The sequence below is a fragment of the Ischnura elegans genome, chromosome X (genome assembly GCF_921293095.1).
Source record: "Ischnura elegans chromosome X, ioIscEleg1.1, whole genome shotgun sequence".
Taxonomy (NCBI): domain Eukaryota; kingdom Metazoa; phylum Arthropoda; class Insecta; order Odonata; family Coenagrionidae; genus Ischnura; species Ischnura elegans.
The window spans coordinates 84,189,443-84,214,291 of NC_060259.1; the positions used below are offsets into that span (position 1 = coordinate 84,189,443).

General features: G+C 37.6%; 1 protein-coding gene and 1 long non-coding RNA gene across 4 annotated transcripts in view; one reads left to right on the forward strand and one right to left on the reverse strand.

Annotated features, from left to right (window-relative positions):
- Positions 1–952: 952 nt before the first annotated feature.
- On the forward strand, positions 953–3,556 carry LOC124171828. The gene is made up of 3 exons (XR_006867978.1): positions 953–1,083; positions 1,208–1,366; positions 3,468–3,556. It is a non-coding gene; the product is annotated as an uncharacterized LOC124171828 (long non-coding RNA).
- A 1,325-nt stretch (positions 3,557–4,881) lies between these two features.
- The window catches only part of LOC124171827 (protein MON2 homolog), a 65,642-nt gene continuing 45,674 nt past the window's right edge, over positions 4,882–24,849 (reverse strand). For 2 of the 3 annotated variants that reach the window (XM_046551175.1, XM_046551177.1), the window contains 4 exons: positions 17,687–17,788; positions 11,400–11,622; positions 10,561–10,643; positions 4,882–6,160 (listed from right to left, as the gene is read on the reverse strand). In XM_046551175.1, the coding sequence (XP_046407131.1) occupies positions 6,006–6,160; positions 10,561–10,643; positions 11,400–11,622; positions 17,687–17,788 (563 nt within the window). In that variant the 3' untranslated portion in view covers positions 4,882–6,005. The remainder of the gene's footprint in view (positions 6,161–10,560; positions 10,644–11,399; positions 11,623–17,686; positions 17,789–24,849) is intronic. The other variant, XM_046551176.1, reaches the window with a different exon arrangement.

Here is a 24,849-nt window from a genome sequence, read left to right on the forward strand (position 1 = left end):
GTAACTCGACAGCATCAATCTTTTCGTGGATAAGTTGATGCCGTCACCGACTTCTACCGAGAGGGTCATCCCATCTCAGCTATGTCAAGACCTCGCGAGATTCGCTGTTGTCCACACTCCTGTGAGTGATTTACTCCTTCAATGAGCGGTTCATTTCTAAAAAATTAATGAGCCGAAACTCTAATGACGTCGTGGAGGATTATTCGGGATTTCCACCGGGTTAGGTTCTCCATCACGGCCGCGTCAGCCGTGATGAAGAACCGGACCCGGTGGAAATCCCGAATAGCCTTCCACGACACAATACGCAGGGAAAGCTTGCGATAATTTCTCCAATGACGTCATCAAATCGTGAAGTTACCACTTTTTTATTTAAAATTACGAGGAAATGGGTGAATGAGGATGATTTTTCTTTCGCGGTTACTTATCTTTCCTTTTCACCTACCGAACTCTTTTAATGAAGTATGATATTGGGTGGTTGAACGACAACATTATAACTATATCCCGGGAGGGGGGTAAGTTGTTGCTTCCGAGGTGGAATGCACCATCGGCATAGGGGATGACGGCCACCCCTCTAAATACCGCTTTCACGGGGCACGTAATTGCGCAGTTTAGAGATGCATTGATTTCTCATTATGGCGTGCAATTGCGCGATTCCACGAATGAAATAAGAACAGGGGCTATTTTCCTAGTAAGTCTATGCATTCTGGCAAGCGTTCTAGCAATTCAACGCTTTATATGACCCAATTTTGACTGCGCCTTCGTACGCACGTCAGGGTTGCCGTTACGTGCCCCGCGTTAAACGGCCTTAAGACTGAATTCGTTGACTTAGCTTGAGTCTCGGATCTTGACGTCTTTCATTCCCGCTGACACTGCACATCACCAATGCTTACATAGAATGACTCAATCTCCTCCGATCAGACTCCCACAGAACAGAACTCCTCCTTCACAACAGTATGACTCGGTGGCGAACTATTGGCTCTCTGGCAGTGTGAATAGTGCTTCCATATCATCTCGTTAAATATCGCTTCACGACATAGTTTTGTTCTAAAATCGGTGCCAACATGACAGCAGCATATGGGAGCGGTAAGTTAAGAAAATTTGTTGACAAACCGTCCCTAAAATTTCATTCAATGAGGATTTTGCAACTTTTTTGAAACTCTATTTGAGTTCATTCACGAAATTTATGAAGTCTATTGCTGGTTTTCAGATTGGCTTAAAATCCCGAATAGATAAAAGGATACGATAAAAACCACTAGTAGAAGAGGACCATATGAGTACAGTGCAAAATTTTCCCGACCCCCATGATGTTTAATGAAATCAGGAGCCAAATTTAAACGATTTGGAAAGCATGGGGAACAATGATGAGGTCAGTAAATATACCAAGGCACTATTTTCATGTAAGGCCAGGTAAATGTTGCACAGCACCCTCGTCTAAGCAGACTGACATTAGCATGGTATCAGTTTTCTTGCTTTCCCATCAGCACTCTAGCTACATTTCTGACAATTAGGAGATCTGGCTCTGCATTGAACAGTTAAGTGAACTCTTATTGCAATTTCTGTTTGTTATTCAATTTGGTTATTGAGTAGGATGACACTAAGTGGAATATGCTTAAAATTTAAAAGAATGATATTAAAATTTTTGCTGTTCAACATTAAAATTCATTTTCGACCGGTTTTGAGTTGTTGTATATGATATGGTACTTGGAGGAGGCGAGTGATAGCTAAGGTCATTTCTATCATGTGGGAAGGATAGGGAAAAAGAGTGGAAAGAAACCCGGCACTGGCATTAGCTCGCTCTTATCAGAAGAGACCATGGTGACCACAGCTTAACGGCCCATCCGACAGATTGAGTGTTGCCCTTGAAGTTTCATCCACACAACACTTAGGCACGGATTGGGGGGTCTCGGAAAACTCTCTGCCACCTCCGGGATTTATACCTTGACCCACAGGGTATGAAGACAACACACAGGCCACCCCAGCTACCTGACCCCCTCGACTTACAAGGTTTAAGGCAGGGCCAGCCCTAGCAGGTTCGGAGCTAGGGGCGAACCTTCAGTGCGGGGCCCTTCGCTTAAAATATTAAACTCTATACCCCATTTACAAACTCGAGCATTTTGAATCCCTGCCACTCTCTGGCTAAGTATGTGTTCCCCTCCCAAATTCAGACTTCGTAATTATGCCGTTATGATACCTTCACGCAGTTGAGTTCAAAATAGTATAATAAAAATAAAATTTATAATTATATTTATTCATAAAATTATAACGTAAAATAAACATAAAAAGCGCGCTTTTTCAATAGGTACGTATTTTTATAAGTTAGATTATAAAAGTTAATTAGTTGTAAGCCTAAAGCAATTACTGTAAAATGAAAAAAGATAGTTTTAATTTCACATGGATGGCACGGACTTAACAATACAGTAATAGTTGAAATTGCATTTTCAAAACTATCGTATATTTTAATTTTTTTTCATGAACGCGCGACCACCCTGGGCCCCCCAAAGCGCGAGGCCCAGGGTGGTCGCCCTGCCCTAAGGCCGGCCCTGGTTTAAGGATTACCTAATGAATATACGTTGAAACTGGTAACAAATAAATTTTATGTGGAATGACAACATTTCTCTTTCAGTTATTTTAAAATTCAATGAGTTGTTAAGGGAAATATAACATTTTATTGATTTAAAATAGAATATGTTATTGCACTTTGAACCATCATATTTTAGATGTTCCTGTTGTTAGTAGCTGAAAATACACCACAGCAATGGCATGAATCCACCATTGACATTTCAATGCTCAAGCTCTTCTGGGTTTTATGAACTTATTTTTCTTCTGTACCTCATCCAATTATTTTGTAAGTGTCTATTTTTACAAAAATATTTGCAGAATTAAACTTATCATTTGCTGAATGACTTAATCTGTTATATGCCTTTTAATTTCAGGCAAAGAAACTATGAATCTTTTATTATTTTGCTAAAATAGTGTTTGCTACTTCAATTACGTTGTAAATAGTTTTAATAGAGCATTTTAAAAATCAGAAAGGTCATTCAAAACCTTTTCTGAATGATTCTGTGATTCATTCATTACAATATTTTTTTGAAACTGATAAAAAGTTAGAGATTCAAACAAATTTTATCTTATGCTTGGCTTCACATGTGTACCAGATATTCATACGGTTTATGCCATTTTAGCTGTATTGTAAACAAAGTATGAGTAGTTAATCATTGTAAAATGTTACAGTTTTTAATGAAATAATTTTTAATAATATTTAAATGGCCAGAAAAAGGATAGGTAGGAGACCAAAATTATTTTCTTTCAGTCCACATTTGTGTACATTACTTAAATCATAATGTAACGACTGAATTTAGTAAATCAATCTGTCATTGACAGAATGAGGTACTAATAACTATTTAGATAATTTCAATATTGCTTTCTATGAAAGTAGTTCTCTTATTACCACCACGGTTGAGTTGCAGGGCGACATTTTCAAGGAGTGATGAAGGATGCTACGATGAAGATTAACAGACTCACTCGCATACTTCAATTGAATACCTAGTAAGTAATGTAGATATAGTCCTATTTATTCATTTTAATATGAAAATTATAGTATATATTAACTAATACCTATTACTAATACATTTTCTAACTGATCATAAACTATACACTTTTTGAGCTCAGAAAAAAGTAAAAATTATGATTAAAATCTTGGCCAATCCTTGCTAAAAACTTTAATGAACAATGATGAATCCAAAATTAAGCCATAAGCAGATAGATATCTCCAAGCAGTTGCCTCAGTTTGACTGCTTAGAAGCTAGTCATGACGGTTTGAAAACTGAGGAAATCACTGTCAAGAGTTTATTGTATTTGATGGCATTGGGAAGTGTAAAAAGGACCTTCTCACAAGAGTAGCAAATTTTCCCCTCATGCATAGTATAGACCTTACAATTGAACCCACTGCCTGGAGACATTATCTCTGAATTATTTCTCTCATACTGAATATTTTGGGTATTCTAGTTTATGCTATATCACCTGTAATATAAACAGTGTAGGCCATTAATCATGGTAAAATGTTACAGTTTCAATGAAATAACTTTAAAATAACATTTTTATGACCAGAAAAAGGATAGGTAAAAGATGAATAATTTTTTTTACTTTCAGTCTAAATTTGTGAGCATTACTCAAATAATAATGTAATAGCTGAATTTATTAAATCAATCAGTTAATGCCAGAATGAGGCTTAAATTGCGACTTCATCAATTTGTCTGCAAAAGGGAAAAGGACATCAATTTTTTGCCACGAATAGCTTGAGGAGTGGCCAATTGATAAAAAAATAAGGGTGTCTCAATTTTTCAAACTCTGTCAGAATCAACAGTTGCATAAAATTGGGGAAGGAGCACTTTAGGCTAAGCCTAATCCTTTTCAGCTATCACATGAAATCTTTGTTTGCTGGTGAATTCACGACTTATGTCACTATAGACTCTGCTTCTCTTTGGAGGAATGAAAAGCCACTCAGTTGACAGCAGGCAGTAGAGTGAACAGGTAAAATTTCAGCAATTTACGAGTAATTTATTTTAATATAGATGGTGTACATTTACATCACAAAATTGCTCATCAAGGGACTAAATCACAAAATATAGTAAGCTAATTTAAATAAGTTACTTACAAGAAAATAACAAACTTAGTCGATTTAAAATATACATCAAACTTAGTCCATAATTTGTGAATGTAATTTTTCAGCATTAAAATCAATACAAAGAATTTACACCAAGTTATACATAATCGTAAGTTTTAATTTGTACAGAAGATTGCACAAGACATTGAGCCACCAATGATCAGGCAAAAATAATAAACAAATTCATGGCTAGATTTTTTATAATTTTTTCTAGTAACTACAAACGTCATTCAGAATTCAACAACAGCTTAAGAGCCAGGTCAAAATTGGTAACAATTAATACAATCCAACATTTGTGGAACCCATTTAACTTCACTAACATCATGAGATGGCTAAGTATCACAAAGATTACATTCCTGTTACTTTAAGTGGGCGTTGATACAGCCACTTCACAAAGTCAGAAAATAAAAAGACACCATTTCATGAATACTGTACAATATAAACTGTACATTCAATTAGCACACTGTCTTTCTCGTGCACAGGTAAAAATGACACAAAGCATTCTTGAATGCACCACAGCCTTTTTTAATTGAGTGAAGGAATTGTTGAGCTGAGAAGACTGCTCAAAGAGGAAAGTAAGGAGTTAACATGGAGAGTGCCATGAGTAATGAGCATGCTGAAAGTGTAATAGACGTTAGAGTTTGCCACAATTTAAACAAGAGTGCACAGCAAACATTACATCATGACTCAGTTATTCCATTCATCAGTGTTGTTTATACACCTAAGACTTATTCCAACAGTAAAAATCTTAAAAAAAACTTAGCCACCTCACTTTTAAACAGTAAATGAATGTGTTAAAAGATCTAACGGATTCCAAAAATGTGCTTAATGCTACAACACCTAATTGTTTAAAACAGCACAGTCCTCTCTTTGTGTTCTGAGTATAAAACGTTTCACAGTGTCATCAATTTATGCATAATTATTGCATCACCTTTTCCTATCAACATACAAAAGAGAAATAGGTAGCTCTGGGTTCTTTCTCAGCTTTTGTACACAAAACAGCACAAACTAAATTTGCAAAAGTCTCCTATTACATTTTACGGGCCTATTCAAATTGGAATAACTCTGGAAGCCTTAAAAATTTTAAGGCATCAAAATCACTAGGTGATTTGTTTCATAAATATTTGGGCTGACAGTCAAGAAGCTAACTGTTTTTCTTTGAAGTTTATGCTACAGAGATAGTTACCAATGGCCACAATCCTTCACTATATTATTTAGATGCACAGCCTTTTTAAGTTGCTTGTTGCATACAACTACGCAACACTAAATATCCTTATAATTCAAAGACCTTTTTAAAAAATCAATGAAAAACTAAATTCAGGATCCATGAAATAGAGTTACTTCACACTCCATTTGACAAGCCAGGTGGTTGTAAGAGGTCTGAATACTGCAGCAGGGCTTCCCGCAAGGAATGTGACACTTGTGATGAAGCAGTGGCTGTACAATCAACCAAATAAGGGTACAAGCCAATAAGTTGCTCCCAAGCTGATCTATCCACTGTGGATGAAGATTAAAGGACAATCAGGACATACAGTAAGGATTCATTATAAAAAAATGTTTATTTTATGTTTGTAAGGACCCTTTCTTTAGAATCACTCGTGTAAGAGACTAAATTTGAGGGGGGTGCTCTTGGAACCCATAAGAAAAATTCCGTACATGCGTATGACTGCACAAAAGATAATCCCGCAGACACTACCTTTATGCAGTCAGGCAGAGCCATAGAATGCGACAGCCTTATTTATATAGGCAAATATCCAGAGCTTGGGGTGAAACAGTTTGACTTTATGGCATATATTCATGAAGACCTCACTTTTGGAAATAACTGAAGTAATATGTATATTAGACCTGTGAGGAAATAAATATCGTTTCCCTTCAAATGCAAAATATGGGTGTAACCCTTGTGGGTGAGGGCACTGGCAATAGCACATGAAATGCATTCAAGGTTTGCAAATACATACACTACCAAAAGGCATGATTTGACACAGAAAGAGGCAATTTTTATGAGCCATGTGATCTGAAGCCGAAAACCATTTAAAGGTGAAATCCAAATCTATTGAACCACACGTAACGAAACTGAAAAAGAAAGACCTTGAAATAAATCTCTTAAGAATACAGGTTGTGAGAACAGTATGGGGAATGCAGAGCTTGGATGGTGAATTCAGGTCCAGATAGGTTGTAGGGCTTGGGAGATTTATGAGGAAGTGACACAAGGGTGTGGAACTCAGGTGATTTTAGATGATAGAATGGGAGCATGGGAGCATGGGAGCAATTTTAGCAATATGGGAGCATGAGCGAGCACAAAGGTGCAGGATTGTGGAGATGATGTTAGTGAAGAGGAGCTAAAGAGTTCTTAACAACTTTCCATGGTCGATTTTCCCGACTTTTCTATTAATTCCAGTCCCATTTTTTCAAATTTCCTCGACTCATATCAAGGTCAAAGTAGTAGTTGTGTGAAGGTATTGTGTGGAAAAATACAGCCAATTATACAGTGAAATTAAGTTAAACAGTAGAAGATGAAGCAGAAATAAAGCAAGTAGCAGCAAACAGGCGCTTCCCGTTGCTACCCAGCCAGGATGACAGCAAAATGCCCACCTCACTGCTTGAACACAGCAATGCTCCGCACATTCAACCACGATTTTCACCTTTTTGCTAAGCCTTGGAGTTTTTACCAGGCCAAAATTTAATTTTCATGACTTAAAGTCCTGATTGATATTTCCCTGACAGGTATGAACCCTAAGATATCACTCATATGAAAGCCATGATGGGCGCCTCACTTACTGGATGGTCACTTTCAGAGCTCATCAAATGCTATAAAAATGGGAAGATGAGCTGGTTTTGGAGCGGATTACTCACTCAAAATGTTGGAAAGTTTAATCAAATTCCAGAGTGGGAGGAAATTCAAATACAGCACACTAATGATTATCCAACTGCGGTTCATCCGGGTTGTGGATTATCCGTGCATGATTTTCACTCTCGCTCAATATTTTCCGTCATTTTTATAGAAAAATAAATTCGAATGCAAAATCATTGGAATCACTGCATTAATGCTAGGATAAACCGGGCTCATTATTTCCGTTAGAATCCCCTTCATAAAACTGAAGTGATTGCACGCTAGCTGCATTCACGGGAGCACCATGTTCCTGTTTTCCACGCAATGAGCGACCATCATTGCAAAAAAACATACCTCGTCTCTTTAATCTCCCGTACTTATAGTCACGCTGCGGAATAGCCTCAGCGTCATGCATATGATGTACACGATTAAATTATGAACAAATGCAGTAAATCCTCCATATACGAACAAGATGCTTTACGAGACCTTGTTCCTAAGTTGATAAACCTATGCAAGGCATCAAAAAGGGTGGTATCGAGCAGAATGAGACACTGCATTACAAGGGTTGACTCACGAATGTGACGAACTGATCCACCTGCGTGGCTGACAAAGCTGGAGCCAAAATAAATTTGCTGTCCATGGGAAGGAAGAACGGGCAGAACGCTGAACAGCCCCTGACTTCGCAACGGATTAATTGATACTTCGTTCAGACTGCACTCAAAGTATGAGTAGTTCCTTTATGCCATACGGTGTCACATTGACCAACTCCAAAGGCACCAAATTTGAAATTTCGAGCACCCCTTAATCCTTCGAAAATTCGTATCCCTGAAAGTACGTAAATCAAATTTTTTCAAAGAGAAAAGGGTGGTTTCCTAGTTTTTTTAAATTGCCTAAATCGAAAGATTATTACTTGTGGAATTTGTATTTCACCCTTTTGATTTTTAAATGATGATATCTATTTTTTGCGATTAAATGAAAAGCGAAAATTTTCAAGCACGTGAAAACGCGACGGCTAAGTATGAATGCTGGGAAAACCCCGTGTGACGTCATTCTGGTTCCGGCTGCCACCCTGTGAGGCCACTGAGGTGCAAGGCTATGCGCGATGCTACGATGCAGGCCGCTAGCAGGTAGCACTTGGCTTAAATAGGGATTATTAATACCCTATCAAATGAAGGAAACTTTCCGACCATAGGCAATTTTAATGAGTGATTATTAAGAGATGTTTCCCTGAGATCTGTGCCACATGCATGCATTGGTAATCTCAGACGATGTAAAACTCCTGACTACCCGTATAGCATCTAAGTCCCTGTGACGTCATGTTTAGTGGCCTCATATGGGCGCCAATCTGGCCTTTTTCAAATGCGGTTAAAATTGACCATTAGCATTCGTCTAAACTGGGATTTCTAAAGCCAAATAATTTGTATATTATGAATACACTAATGGTGGGTATTGAATTGCAATCAATGCCTTTTGTTTCCTATGATGAAGGAAACTACCCCATTGCTGTAAGGCCTATTTACAAGCGGTAATGAATGAGTCACTATGATTCCATAGAATTCAAACATATTATATGATGCTGTGTGCATACTGAAGTATATCCCAGTAAAGAAAGAACCATAATTGATGCTCTTGGGCACAGTGCATGAGGATAACTTGAACTTAGAGCAATGCTTATGATGCACCATAGTGTATATCCACCTAAATGCTGTATTTTACCAGTGGAACTTCGTAATAAAGTTAATTTTATAACCCCCGGTACCGAGTAATTTTGTAATAGCAAAAATTTTGTAATAACGTTTCTTTTACTATAGATTGGATAAGCCTTTTGATTGGGACCAACGATTAACTTTGTAAAACCGAGAACTTCGTAATAACGTTGTTCTTATTAACGAGAGTCTAATATTGATGATTGCTTACGGCAACTTTAAATCAATAACAAGATAATTTTCCTTCCAACTCAAAATGAATGCAAAACCAATTGGTGTCTGTATGATGTTAGCTATTTGAAATGGATGGTGCTCCTTGAGTTTGAGAAAAATCCAAAGATCTATAGACAAGAATTTTCAAACTCTACACCTTTGCTCGTAACTGATGAAAATGAACCATTTACATCATCACATGCAGATGCAAAAAAGTGGGACATGCAAGTTCATTTGTGATTCTTTAAATATTACATTGGAACCTCAGTAGAACGACTTTCAGTTGTGCAACTGTCCCAGTTGTACGACTGCGTGTATTTCCCGTGTGTACAAAATAAATTTTTGGCTTTATTACGTACATTTATTCATAATCCCCAGACATCTAAAAATGGAATAACATTGTATACACTTTGAGTTTTTCTTGAAATTATGGTAAAAAGGCTTCTTATAGCAAGGCTTCTCCCTGGTGCATTGCACTCACTTGTACAAAGTTTTTCCTTCAGATCTGGATCATCTTACAACTGAGGTTCCACTGCTAATCTTAGTCGATTATGAAATGATGATTACGAATGATTATGTCCCCAAGCTTCCAGTACATGTAGTAGACCAACCAACCATAGATACATGCCCTATTCACTTAAGTTACAGTGCTGCTGTATTTCAAATAGCTTTCAGTCACATGCCTTTTGCACTGATTTTTTTCCACCACTGCACCGACACCACTAACTCACACACTAAGAGTAAAAAATAACTTTCTTATACAGTGCACAAAGATTCACAAACCACAATTCTCTTTGTCTTCCATCATATTTTTTCCCATTTCAAAGCGTAAGAATTAAGTATAAACACAGCATATTCAGGAAACACTGCAGCAAAATATTTTTACATAACCAGCTCAAAAAATAAAATTGTAAAAGTTAAACATTTATTATATATATCTGAGTATAAAAGCTAAAAAAATTCTGTTAATCACATTTTTCAAACGCATTTATATTTTAGAATCATACATACATGAAAAAAATGGGTTGAATTTTAAATAAAACGGGTTGGAGTCCTTGTTCAGGTTATCTATGATTGTTTAACTACAAAGCGAGAAAAGGAGAAATTGATGGTTAGTGAAATGTTGCCTTCGGATGAGGGAGACTCACCTTTGTTCGAAGGGGCCTTTTTCAAGGAGACAACAAGTGTAGCAACTGCTTTCAGCACAAATGATATTTCCGACAGCCTGTACCTATAATGATAGACACACAAATGACTATGAATAAGTTAACAGTGGCTCATCTACACTACACAATGCAAGAAATTTTCTACAACCATTGGATTAATCAGAAACTCCTCCAATAAGAAACCAATCAGAGAAATTTGTCAAATCAATTAACATAAAAAGCCTATAGCTACCATTAATATCTCATTCTCCATCAGGTGAATGTTTAACACTCACTTCAACCAGAAAACATGTTAATGTTTCTAAACAGAATGCAAAGGACTTGAAGTTCTGATGCAAAAAATTGTAAAAGAGTAATGTGACTGACAGCTTTACAGCAGCTGAAATGGTATAACATGACGATGACAAAATGATTCGGCAAGTTAGCTGACTAATATTGGATATATGATACATACAAAACACTAGCATAATTTGCAAAGAGCAATTCTATCCATGGTTTAAATTTTGCCATACTTACAGGAGCACACCTGCTTCAAATACCAAATTATACTTCAAGCAACTTACGTAATGTCTTGCCAGGCCTACCCTCTAAAAAAAGTTGGTAGGTTACTTTATGCTCGTTTATAAAGGATTAATTGCTCTTTAGGCATTTCATTCATCATTTTTAAATTGGTAAACAGGTGCTGAAATTTAGTTTTTTCTTAAGTGGTCACGAAGAAATTAATCATTAACAAAAGTTAGGGCTGATTGTTGTGTTAATGAAGGAAAGAAGTTCTGTTTCTATGAATGTTGAAAAAAATGAGATTGACAACATCACGCTACCTTGGCAAGGGACATCTGCCACTGAGACGTTCGTCAGCAACATATTGCCTCAATACTTCTTGGAATCGGTGAAGCAGTGCAGTGACCGCCAGTCGACCTGCCAAGCCTCCTTCAATTGCACCCAAGTCACCCGGCTCGACACCATCCAGCAAGGAAAACTGCAGCAGGGTCTCAAAGCAAGTCTTGGCAAATTCCTCACGTAACTTCTGCTCTGAGCTGTAATCTACAGTTGAGAAAAAATGATTTTAACATTAAAGTTGAGAAAAGATCCATGAATGAATATTCAGTTTGCACAAGGAAAATTAACACAGTATTTTTCACACCTGAGTCTACACTAAGGTTGGAACAAAAGAAAACAAATACATATTACAAATTTTTACTGGGAGGAGGGCAATGAGTTGCAATCTTTCCAATTACATTTTTGATCACGTACTCTTGATTGTTAATTATAATACCACGATACAGGATTAGTTGAAAAGATGATTTGGTTATGTTAAATAGTTCAAGTACAAACAAGGTTGAAAGAGGGAAGATTATATATTTTCCCCATAATTCAAAATTCCCATTCAATTCTGACTATGATAAAAAGTCATAATTACTAGCAGTATTTCATTGCCCTATAGAAAATCAGTGATGCATGAAAATCATAGCGAAACTGTTAGTATGTAATACAGATACGTTAAAATCACTTACTAACAATGAAGATGCACTTCCTATGGTTAGAATATTTATTTCCAAATAAAGAAAGATTTTTAGCATCTGTGTTTTTCACTACATTAAAGCAACAATAAATTACAGGTAGAATAGTTCTAACTATAGAAGGCAACAGTAAATTCACATTAAAACATGTTGCAAACTATGTGGCAGACATGCAAGTGTTTAAGGTGCAAATGGCATGCATTTAAAATCAAGAATTACACGTTTAGACGAGTAAAACATTTATAGCTATGTTCACAACCAAATGAATCATTGCAAAATGAACATCCACTGATGAGTTTCAGAAGATCAGTAATTTCTATCATGCCAATAACTAACTTCAAAATAATCTACTTCTAAAGAAGCCCATAGAACTAAAGACTTCAGAACTACTTTCACAATTTTTTTCTATGCTCTTTATTCAACCAGGTAATCAATAAATGTAACACTTCCACAGCTAAGTGCAACACTTTCACATGTGAGTCTTTACCGGCAGGCAGGGGTCGACACTGTGTGGCTAGAACTTACCAAGGAAACATTTGAACATGCTAAAATGAAACATTTAGAATTATGGTCCAACAGTAAATTTTGAAGAGGCTTTGAATTAAAATCCTTGAAATATTTTCAATATAAAGGCAAGTATACATTTCTATAGGTACTGACGTGATACACAATTTTCATCCTACAATGAAAATGAAGAATTTAGTTTAAAAATGGTTTTGTAAGGGTGGTATGGGCATAGCTTCTAATAATTTCTTACCTCAAGTTTTGTCATTCCGAATTACATTAAAATGTAATAAGTTTTGACAGTCATATAGAAATGAAATTATTTCCCAGTGGACAATAAGCAAGATATAGTTTGAGTTATTCCAACAATTACAAAATCTTTGGCAATGCATTCAAATATGTGAATCTACACAATAAATCACCAAATAAAAACAACCACTAGCATTGATACTTCCAATTCATACCTCAGTCATTCCCTTGGTGTCTTTTTTTTAATGAGGTGATAAACTACCCTGATAGGTTTCATGAATGCACCATGTAAATATGTCTTCACGAGAATTTACATCAGGTATAGCAAAAGCTACTTGCTCACAAGAATATCTCCAATAAAGCAGGTGGACTTCTGGGTTTTTTCCTTGTTGAATCACCATAGTGACACTAAGACGCACTTCCTTGTAACACCGAACTTTGCAGTAATTACATGCAGTACACTCCCAATTATCTGGGCCAATGATGGGGAGAGACAGCACGAATAATCGTAAAACACGGACAACCCAAACTTTCACTTTAATGTCTTGCAATGTTCATAATTTACCGAAAATAAACAATATATTATTATTTATGCAGTTATTTTGTAATTTTAGAGTCCTTCCCGCACTCAATGAGAGCTTTCTTCGAAAGTTTGCGATCTCTTCAGCAACGATAACATGGCTCTACTCGTATTATTAATGCTTCATAAAAGGCCTGTTTTCGACACGGTCCACGGTCAATAATTTCACAAGATCAATAATTTCTATCATGCCAATAACTAACTTCAAAATAATCTACTTATAATCACATGTCAACACATCGGTGGCTCCGTGATCACAGATACAGAAAAGTAGTTTGCACGAATGCTTCAAACCTCTGCTCGACGTCAGAAACTACATTGTCAGGCACCACGCTACGTAGTCGCGTCTCGCACAAGTTGCCCGGGTTGCAACTGCTCCAGGAAGTGTATCCGTGACCACTGGCACCCAACAAACACTCCCCCTTGATATTCCTCCCGCCTTGAACCACCCAAACAGCAAGCTAGAGGTTGTAAGGTATGTGGAGGAGGCGACCGACAGCCAGTCATTAACACCATGACCCTGGGTGGAGGGTGAAGGGTGGAGAGAAACCCAGCATCCGCATTAGCCTCCTCTTAACAAAATGTGCCAAGGGGACCATGACTTAATATCCCATCCGATGAGATGGAGTGTTGCACTTGAAATTTTCTCCACATAACCTTTAAGCAGGGCTAGGACAGTCTCTAAAAATTCTTAGCCACTGTCGGGATTTGAACCCTAGCCCTGAGGGTGGGAAGCCAACACTCCAGCCACAACACCAATCCAATCCCTGCAAGCTTGAGTGGGCACCATTACGATCAAATGCAAATTCTGGAAGATCATTCTCAGGATATCCTTACACACAAAAGGGTTCTCGATGGATTTCTTTCAGCTGCAATACTCACCCCTTCTGATCGGACATCCCAGCATTGTTCCCTTGGGCCTTTCAATGAAAGCTTTTTTGGTGCTAGTATTTTTCTACTTTTTTCCATACCCCATCAGTCTGTCTTTATCGTTAAAACTCTATCACAATCAAAAAAAGTGATAAAAAAGCCCATTACAGCTGATGGAACAAGATGGCGCTTGGGGAACACTTAGATGTGACAGCACAGATGACTTTGATGGAACGCCAAGTTCAAAACTTACACCATGCCATGGTGTATGTATTTCATAGGCAACTTTCTTCCTCTTACTACACTGTTACACTGTCATCATTGAGCTTGAGATTTTCACAACTCCATTAAATTGCAATAACTTCAAAACTTCAATGCACTCAAACTATCTCACAATGCACAGATGCTTAAAAATAAGACTCATTTCACAAGTAAAGGATTTAGAAAATGGCAAAAAAACCATACCAGCAGCCATCAAAGTAGGCTGGGAGCATAACATTGCTCCCTTGGGTGACACAGACCAATGTTTCACTGTTTCCTGCATCTCACATAGCTCTTGCACCTCAAAAAATGTAGTTTATTTTGATTTTGTATTTCAATCGACATGCCACAAAGTATTTTTTGTACTTATAGCATGTAATCCAGGTCATCAGACAAAATCGTGAAAAAAATATGGTGAATCATTCCCCCTCTCAATTACAGTTGAACCCTTCTTCTACCTTCTACTGACCAGCTACATACATTTTCACCATTATTACGGAGGCTTCCGCAGTGAGTTGATTGGTGATTGTTTTCCGGTTCATTCCGCGTTGACTCATATTTTGCGGACAACAGTTTCGGGCACATTCCAGCTCCTGTCTTCGGGTCCAAATGACCTGAAGACGGGAGCTGGAACATGTCCGAAACTGTCGTCCGCAAAATATGAGTCAATACGAAATGAATCCGAAAAAAAATCACCATTTTCACCATTATTACATACACCATATGCTTAAGCAACAAATCTTTGCCAATTGCCATCTATAAGGAAAGTACATTCCTCCTTTACATAGCCTTGTCCTCACATTTTCTTTTTTGCTGGAGATGGATGGGAGATGAGAGAAATGGACATAAATCCATGCTCCTTTCATTGCCCTACCTCACACACATTTTTAACAGAATCACCCAACCTTGTCCAATGCTCTCAACACAGCGCGTGAACTTTTAGAAAAGAGAATAATTATTTAAAATAAATTTACAAGATTCCCTTCCAAAATTCTAGAAGTCTCCGAAGTATGCTTCTTCGAAATCAACACAGTTCTTTTTTCACAAAAGTTTTCCACACTTCGTAGTCACCCTGGAAGTGAGCAACCGAAACAGCATGCGTGCAAGGCACTTTGACAGCATATAGGGTTCATGGCTACTGAAGACCTGGAAATAAATGACATCGTAATGATTCCCCAGCTTCCCTACAGCCCTAATCCTGTGATGGGAGAGACTTTATCTCTTCCCCCAAGTGAAAACTGCCCTAAAAGGATACCTACACATGACCCTGGATGCTGTCAAAGTGGTTTGCATGCATAATCTGCAGAACATTTTGGTTGTCCACTGCCAAGGAGCATACCACATACATGGAAAACTGGCCTTCAGAAGCATGTTGAAGCTGATAGATCAGACTTTGGAGACTACTAAAGTTTTGTATTGATTTCTCCCATGAATTTATTCTCATTAATTAAAATACATAGCCTGTACCTTTCAGTACTAACGATGTAAAAATTTGGGACTCTTGCACTCTTGAAAACTTGTGTTCGCAGCCTAACATGCCCTGCCAACACAAGGATATGCAGTATATATACAAAATATTAATTAATATTTTATGGAGATTTACAAAGTGATATCATTTCTCATTATAAATCCCTACCAACAAGCTATGCCGAAAGATTTCACTTGTGGAGGTTAGCTAACAAATTCTTTCATAAAACATTCACATTTGTAAATTGAATGAGGGCAAGTGATAGACACATTCTTGAAATGGTGCAATTTTTTGTGCTCATACATTAAATTTTTGAAGGTGTTTGTATCTTCAAAAAAGAGAGGTAAGTGCGCCTTGGAAACATGCCATATGCCTATTCAAATATTACATAATTATAGGCTGCATTTTTTATTGGTGAAGTTGATTGAGTATATCTATGTGCAAAGAAATATGTATATATATATATAGTAAAACCTCTATGTAGTGAACCTCTTTACATCATAAACCTCCATACTTCATACCACCCCTGCAGTCCCGTCAGATTTACATTAAATTTATAAGCAAACGTCTTTGTAGTGAAAGCTCCACTTATCATACCAAGGAGATACCCCCGAGACAGCCTTACTGCCTCCGCAAATTGTACCGAGACAACTAGAGACCATTAATGCAGCCGCGATTACGTACATGGAATGACATTTTCAGCGATAAGTGTTTCACCCTTATTTTTTTTCTTATATACCTTTAATATGCTGCAATTTCCACGTTAACCATTAGTTACAGCCATTTTGTTCCATATGAGAGCATACCTAACAGTGAATAAGAAAAAAGGTATCCAACTATCCTAACCATTTTAAGTGACTGTTGAATTAAGAGATATCACTTGGTTTTCTCTCAAATCATGGTAAAAATCATGTGATAGCGCTCGCTTTCTGTAATTATCAAATAATAAATATATGTTCACTAATGTATGCATGTTTGTTTAAACACATAAATATAATGGTTTAAAAGACAGAAGTGCCTTTCATTTCCAAAGGATATGAAAAAATGGTGCCCATCACTGAAATCTCTCTATAGTGAACCTCCATGCATCAAATTGCCCAAATTTTGGTCCCCTCCATTACGATGTAAAGAGGTTTTACTGTATTTATAACAGTAGCATTGAATACCACCACCTAAAGGTATTATTAAGGTAATAATGTATGTGCAGCTATGTACTTCCATAATTTGCTGTCATATTCCATTAACACTGTGATTAATTTCTTAGCAATATTCTGATCTGAATTCAACTGAGAGAATGATGATGTCTATTAGATAAAAATAAAACTCACATCCAAACTTATTTTTTCACATAATTAGTGCAGTGCAATGAAGCATATTTAAAAGTTATTTACAAGATTGCATCTCAGGGATACTCAGGTTCATTACTTAGGGTTATTACTTGATCACTGCCATTTTTATTTCAAACACTACTATTTCTTAGAAGCCATTAGTTCATAATTACAAAGCAGGAATTAATAGTGGAAGGGATTTAAATTTATAACTGGGTTAAGTAATTCAGTGAGTTCAAAAGGAGGAATATATTCTCGGATGAGTAGGATTGAGGGCACTTCAATGTTTATTTTAATAAATGAGAGAGCAAGAGGAGTCTGCCATCACCTGTAGCCAATTCACGCTCAAGCTGATCTGGCTCATTGTCCGTCCCAGTGACACCTTTAGTCTCTTGATCTTCGACTTCACCCACGGGGTGCTTTGCTAGTCCTTGTGTATGCAAAACAAAATGCTTTCTTTTAGCAGAGGAATGTCAATGTGTCAGAGAGAGAGAGAGATACAACCAAGTGAAGCTTGTCATTGGATATTAGTAAACAAACGAACCAAGCATAGATGTGCAAAATGAGGGCATTGAATGATTAAAAAACACTGAAGCATTCATAGGCAGAATTTTTCATGACTAGGAGACCTCTGATTTCATTTTTTGCTCCACAGCATCAAAGCCCACAGTCCAATCAAAGGTGCCAAATGGGTATTTGTGCCAGTATTTTCTTTGATTGAATACAAATTAATTCTGCATGGCAACAAGGCTATGACCCAATTTGAGGACAGGCTAATAGTTCTACAATGTGCTTGTTCTACATGGACTATATTGCTAAAGCAAGGAAAATACATCACACGCTCAGCAATAAATAAGTAGATCATATAGGCATCATTTATACCAACACCGCTCAACCAAGCCCAAAACCATCTGCAACCCAATCATCTAATCGAATAAACATAACAAGAGACGGTAAGCACTCACCAATATTATCTTAAACCACCACACCAAGTTATCCCCACACCAAGGTTACCCTTTGACAAAAAGGGTTCGTAATTATCTCACATCTGAATTAACACCATTAATAAAAAAATCAATTCAAGTTGACTTTAAATGTTCACTCCCGCAAAAATATTTTCAATGAAAACTACATCTACAGACTACCCTGCAAGCCACCTCCAAGGGTATGTGTAGAGGTTTTAGGATGACAGCATACCTGTACAAGACTAAAAATATTTAGGCACCTGTCATGAGAGATTTGACAGCCTGAAATCCACCAGGAATTTATTATAGTGCTTTATTGTTTGTGGGAAAAATGAATTACCATCCTAAAGACATCTTCCTGGTTCAATTTTTGCTGGAAGGAAATCATTAAAAGCACCAAGGTTAGGCTGAATATATTGCTTGATAATAATTAGGAATGGACGGATCCACGATTTTTTTCGGATCCAAATCGGATACTTGATTTCAGGTGTCCGATCTTTGGATATTTTCTGATCCAAATGCACTTTTAATTGCCTGCTATAAAACAAAGTAATTATTCATATTTCTTCTGGTTACATGCCATTAAAGGAATACTATTTTGATTTTCATGCACATTTTAATATTTTAACTGATTAAAATTCATTTTTATAAGCTTTCAAGTTATTTGATAGTATGTATTCAAATTATCCTCTTGCACATTACCCCCGAATTTTGACACTTTCTCATCACATGCTGACTTGCATTTCACCTACAAATGTTGCAGTACAGGTGAGGTGGATTTTGCACTTCCTCTCGACAGTTTCACGCCACAGTTCATGCACATGGCAAGTTGAGCTCTCCTTATTTCAATAAAAATGTTTCCACACAATGAAATACATTTTTATTAATATGTCATAAAATTTAATTCCAATTGTGCAATCTCCGATGTAATTGACAATCTTTAGAACAACATTGACTTCACGTGCAATGAGGTACGGGAACTGAACGAGATGACTTCTCAGCGATCTCAAGAGGAAGGGGTGGGTAGCAGAAGTGCGTAGAGGAGAGGTGGAGGGGAAGGAGTGTGATCTCTCCATCCTTCCTTCAGGCAACGAGACTACGAATGAAGGAGTCAAGAATGAACATGCCAGATCTTGCTATTTTGTGACCTTGTTACCTTCAATGCGAAGCCGGGCGAGCTACTGCAACTGATATGCAGTTGGCGTTTCCAGTCCATCCCCACTTAGTTCAAAGTTTCTGTGGTTTAAAAATGGTGAGCCTTTGACCTACACATGGCTGGTAATTCTGGTTCCCACTGGCAGCAGCTATATCTATGGAAAATCTTTGGGTTTCTCTTCCTCTTTGGGAAATCTTTCCTTTCTGTAGAAATAGCAATACATGGTTTCCCTAGTAGTGGGCCCCGCTGTCCCAATGATGGTGCAGGTTTTTACCTATCTATCCCTTCCATCACTATCCTCTTCCTGGAGGTGTCGTCGGGCTCTCATCGCAGCGGTGCTTCCTATCCTTTTTTATTTCCTTTTCCTCCTCCGTTTGAGGTGTGCAGGTGAAAATCAAAGGCTAATCGACCCGGCCCTTGGGAGAGTAACCCTGCGGGCCCGTCTTGGGTCCTCGTTCCACCTGGCATCAGCTATCCAGGGCTCAAATTTCGTGACACAATATTTCTCCACCCTGTACAATGAATAGATTACTTCCTATGAACTCCTTCTTACATATCCAGCAAGGTCCCAAAATAATAACAGACAAATCTCTCTCGCTGCTGGGATTTAAAATTAAAATGCATTTCTCAATGAAAAAATAGTACAAAATATACCAAACCCACCAAATCAACTTCCTGTTCCAACAAAAAAAGAGACACTGACTATATCCAGTTAAATTAATCTTTTCTGGTGAATGGGTGTGGTTATAACAAGTCGAAATGAGAGAAGAGAAATTGCTGGCATGGGACTTTCCCTTTGTCAATCAGAAGACAGTCGGCAGGACTTAGAGCTATGGAAATTCAATCGCTCTCAGACCTCGGTAATGTTACCATCCTGAATCTGCTAGAAGTGTGGCCAAATGTTAAATGCCCTTTCACCAATGGTACCCGATTCAGCATGGTACATGTTTTTGGTATAGCATTTGGGGGAGCTGACCAACAGCTTAGGTCATTTGTGCCACGAGGGAAGGGTATGGAAGAAAGGGTGGAGAGAAACCCAGAATCAGCATTAGCATGCTCTTAACGAAAGGTCCTAAGGGGACCACAGCTTGGCATCCCATCAGATGGACGGAGTGTTCATATTCACAACAGAATAATGATAAATCATCAAATCTTTTATTCCCTCCCTCATCAGCATTTGAGTATCTTTCCAACTTTTTGGGTGCCTGATGACCTCTAACTATGCAATTGCTTGTGTTAAGCACTCCATCCTCTTTGTAACCTTCCAGGTCATACAAACTTTCCATTTTCAAATTCCCTTACTTTTCCCTTATTTAGTCTAAATTTTTTAATATACCTGACTTTATATTAATGCCAAAGAACTAGAGATGTATCAGTTCTGGTACCCACTTCTTGTTACTGCCGGTTCTTGGCTGTGGAACCGGTAATGAGAACTGGTCACATAAAGTCGGTGCTTTGGAACCTGCTCGGAACGGTGGCGAGGATTTGAATTTGGCACCCAAAGCCTAAATGGTCTGCAGCGTATTTAAGGCCAAAAAGTGAAAAGTGATTAAAAAACACATTTATTACTTTCCGATGGCATGGCTTCCAAGTTTTATTTTCTTTTGGGAGTTGCTCGCCAACTCGATCATTTAAGGGTTGGTCGCTCCTGCCAACATTGTAACATTTCCGTAGCCACGACTGCTTAGGCCTCTTTCAAATGAGCTGACTTTTTGCCTGCCACCATCCACGGCACGGGGCTGTTCTTACAGCTTACCATTGGTCTTTAGAGACGTCTTCAAACGAGTCGAATCACGCCATTGACGGCATGGGACCGATTTGGCCCAGCAATGTGCTGTCTAGGGTGTGAAATACAGACAATGCTAGATTGAGTCTGCTTTCATACAAAGCCCCTTTTCATTAGTAGCCATTCATGTGAAATTCAGGTGGCTCTCAGACGAGACGACTGTAGACGACTCTATGCTATGCCCTGATCTGTGCTGTGAATGCTGGCTAGCAGAGAATTGTTTCGTCTGAAAGTGGTCTCATGATTAAATCATGTAATTATTCAGTAATTCTTCGACATACGAGCAAGATGCGTTCCAAGAGCCTGTCCGTAAGTTGATAAACCTATGCAGAATGCAACACTGCATTACAATTTTGCGCTAACTCAAGGCCACCCAGTTTTTCCATGGTTTCGCTGTACTAGCATGTTGAACAGTTTATTGTTGAGGTTATAAGAACTGTGACAGTGAAACATGCCAATAAGTTGGCAATTTCAAGTTATCAAGAAATTGTATTTTGAGAAATTTACATACATGGCTGCCTTTTGAAAGCTTGAAGTTAAGACTTCTAGTTCAATGTTTAAAAAGGTAAAAGGTAGTGAAATGCTTGGCATTCTAATCGCATTATTACACTCAGATTTCAACAGGTGATGATTTTCTTTGTGCTAAGTGCCAAGACAATTGAACTGAAATAGCTGCACCAAGACCCTTTACAGATACCCAAAAGCAAGTTAACCCCATTTCAGGTTAACTATAGGAAAAATCATTATTCCAGGAAATTGGAAGAAGAATTTGTTTCTGGGTCTTTTACAGGTTGTCATAACATGATGCATTAATTGAACACTGGTTACTAAGAAATACTAAGTCACTGGTTTAGAGGAAATTAAGTTTATAATTCATGATAGTATGAGAACCTTAGTGGCCACAATTTTGGAAAACTTCTACCACTAGTTCCTGTGGTCATTGATTTCAGATGCTAATGAGCTTGGCATTAATTTTTTCCACCACCATACTTAAGGCGATTATAAAATAAATGCTACAGAGTATAAAAGAATATAAAAATCACCAAAATTGATGAATAATAAAATTAAAATATGTAATAAAAAAATAAGAGTCAAATTATTTTAAACCAATCAAATGATAACTGAAGAGGCTGTACAAAGATGGAACTAGTTGTGTAAATCAATGAAAAAACTGTGGAATGGTACCAAGTTTTCACTATGAGTAAGAACAAATATTCCTAATAATGTTATTTACTGATGAAATCCACACATCTACACAGTACAAAAAAGCTGCATCTGCGCTGGAACTCCTGCATCGATTGCATTAGTGAACTTCTGAGAAACATACCTTACCTCCCAAAGATTTAAAGCTGAGATTCCAGATGAGGATGAGAGCATTTGAAATAAGTAAGAACATCTGCAGCAACAGTATCTTGAAATTGCAAGCCAAACTAACACTCATTATAAATAGCATGGCATACTTAAATAAATCAATATACACCCACCCCTCACTTAGCGCAATTTCGATTAGCACAATTTCGATATAGAGCAAATTTGTTCCTCAGGGAAACATTCCAACGCTGTTTAGCCTATTCAAATAACCTTCAACACTCTCTTCAAAAAATTTGAACTTGCGCTAAGTACACACGAAATTACACTCTACGCATATTAATAGTATTACTTGCCTCATATTTTATTCTTTGTTTGTATATTCATTGAAATCCATTGCTGCGCAAAGGTCAAAAACATTACTCGTCATGCGTTTCGTCAGCCGACCCACCGAAGTAATTTTTCTCGTCCACTTAACTGAATAACATCAGTTAATTTATATCATTAAATTAAGTTTGGAGTTAGTAGAAATGAGTTGTTTTAAGCAATACAGTTTGAGACATCACACCATGTAAAGGGTCCACCCTACGTGCAGCCTTCAAGGTCATCGGGGAGATGAGGCTCAGTTGTGTATGAATAGCATCAACGTGTAAGAGGGTCCGAGAGAGAGTGTCAAACACATGGCTTCATTCTTTCCCAGCAGCAGTAGGCCCTCTGAGTCTCAAGGATACAGTGCAGCAGTTTTTGAGCAATAGAAGGTGATTTTGATAGAGCCATACAGAGTAAAAATCCAGTGAACAATGGCAAAAAATAGGAACCCGGATAGAAAAGTTAAGGAGTTATAAAGGAAAAGCATGAACCAAGAAGAGATATTGAAAGTGTTCACTTGCTTTGAAAATAGAGAGCATCAAAGTGATGTTGCACCTAAGTTTAAGCTCAAGATATCAACAGTCCGCACTATTATTCTCAATGAAGACGAAGTTAAAACATCAGTGACATCAGCTGCACCAACTTCAGCCAAGCGGTTAGCACGTATGCAAAGTTCTGCATTGCTGGAAAAAATGGAAAGACTTCTAATTACCTGGATTTACAGTAAATGGTTGAATGATGTTCCTCTATCACAGGCAGTTATTTGTGCAAAACTGTGGCTTTATTTGAATCTATAAAAGAAGATGAGGGTGGTGATTACTCCAAGATATTTAGTGGAAGCTCCAGTTGGTTCCAGAAGTTTGAACTTCGAGCTGGTGTTTTAGTGGTGTGTGTTTGGTGTTACTGCTAATATACCAGGTGAATCTGCAAGTGCTGATAGCATTGTCGACACTGCAATTTTTTCTGATGAACTCCAATCTGTGATTGAGAGCAGATCCTTTCCCCCTCAACTAGTTTATAATGTCGAAGAGATGGAATTGTTTTAGAAGAGAATGTAATTTTGTTCATTCATTTTCAGGGAAGAAAAACCTGAGTCAGGTTTCAAGGCATTAAAAGACCGTTTCACGTTGCTGCTTAATGCTAATGCCTCAGGGGACTTCACATTAAAAGCGGTTTTGATTTATCATTCACTGAACTCCTCGAGCAATGAAATGGTATTCAAAGTAGCACTTGCCTGTTATTTGGATGAGCAACAAAAGGGCCTGGGTGACACAAGAATTGTTTTTAGACTGGTTTGGAATTTCGTCAACGGCTAACAACGCAATACGAACCCCTGAACAGCATGCATTTTTCCTGGATGTTAGGCCACCCACTCGGAATGTTGGAATTTCAAAAACCAGTACAAACTTATTTTAATGCGAGAAAAATCTTTTAATGCATGCCTACAACCTTTAAAGATATTTTAAACAATAAATGCTCATAAAAATAAGGTCTTCTAAGCCTATAAATGGGAATATATATGGTTTATAGGAAATTCAATACCCAACACTTATGCTACCGGGAACGCATCCCTATCTTCCCAATGTTAAAACTCTCTCATATAACACAAATTCGTATAGCGCAAAGACCCCAAGGAACGCATCCCTTGTGCTAAGCGAGACATGGGTGTAATTCTAACAGAAGGATTCCAAGCATTTGGGAACAAAGACTAATGGAAGTACAAGATTACTTTTTCATCATTTCTTGAGGTCATCCGATACATTGCCATCCATATTGATGCATGCTAATGACTTCCATTACCATCTTATGATAGCTAGACAATAAGCATCAACATGTTACTCAGTGAGCCACTAACTCCAATGTATAAAGGGCAGTAAACCCCACTTTGCAACGCTTATCCATTCCAA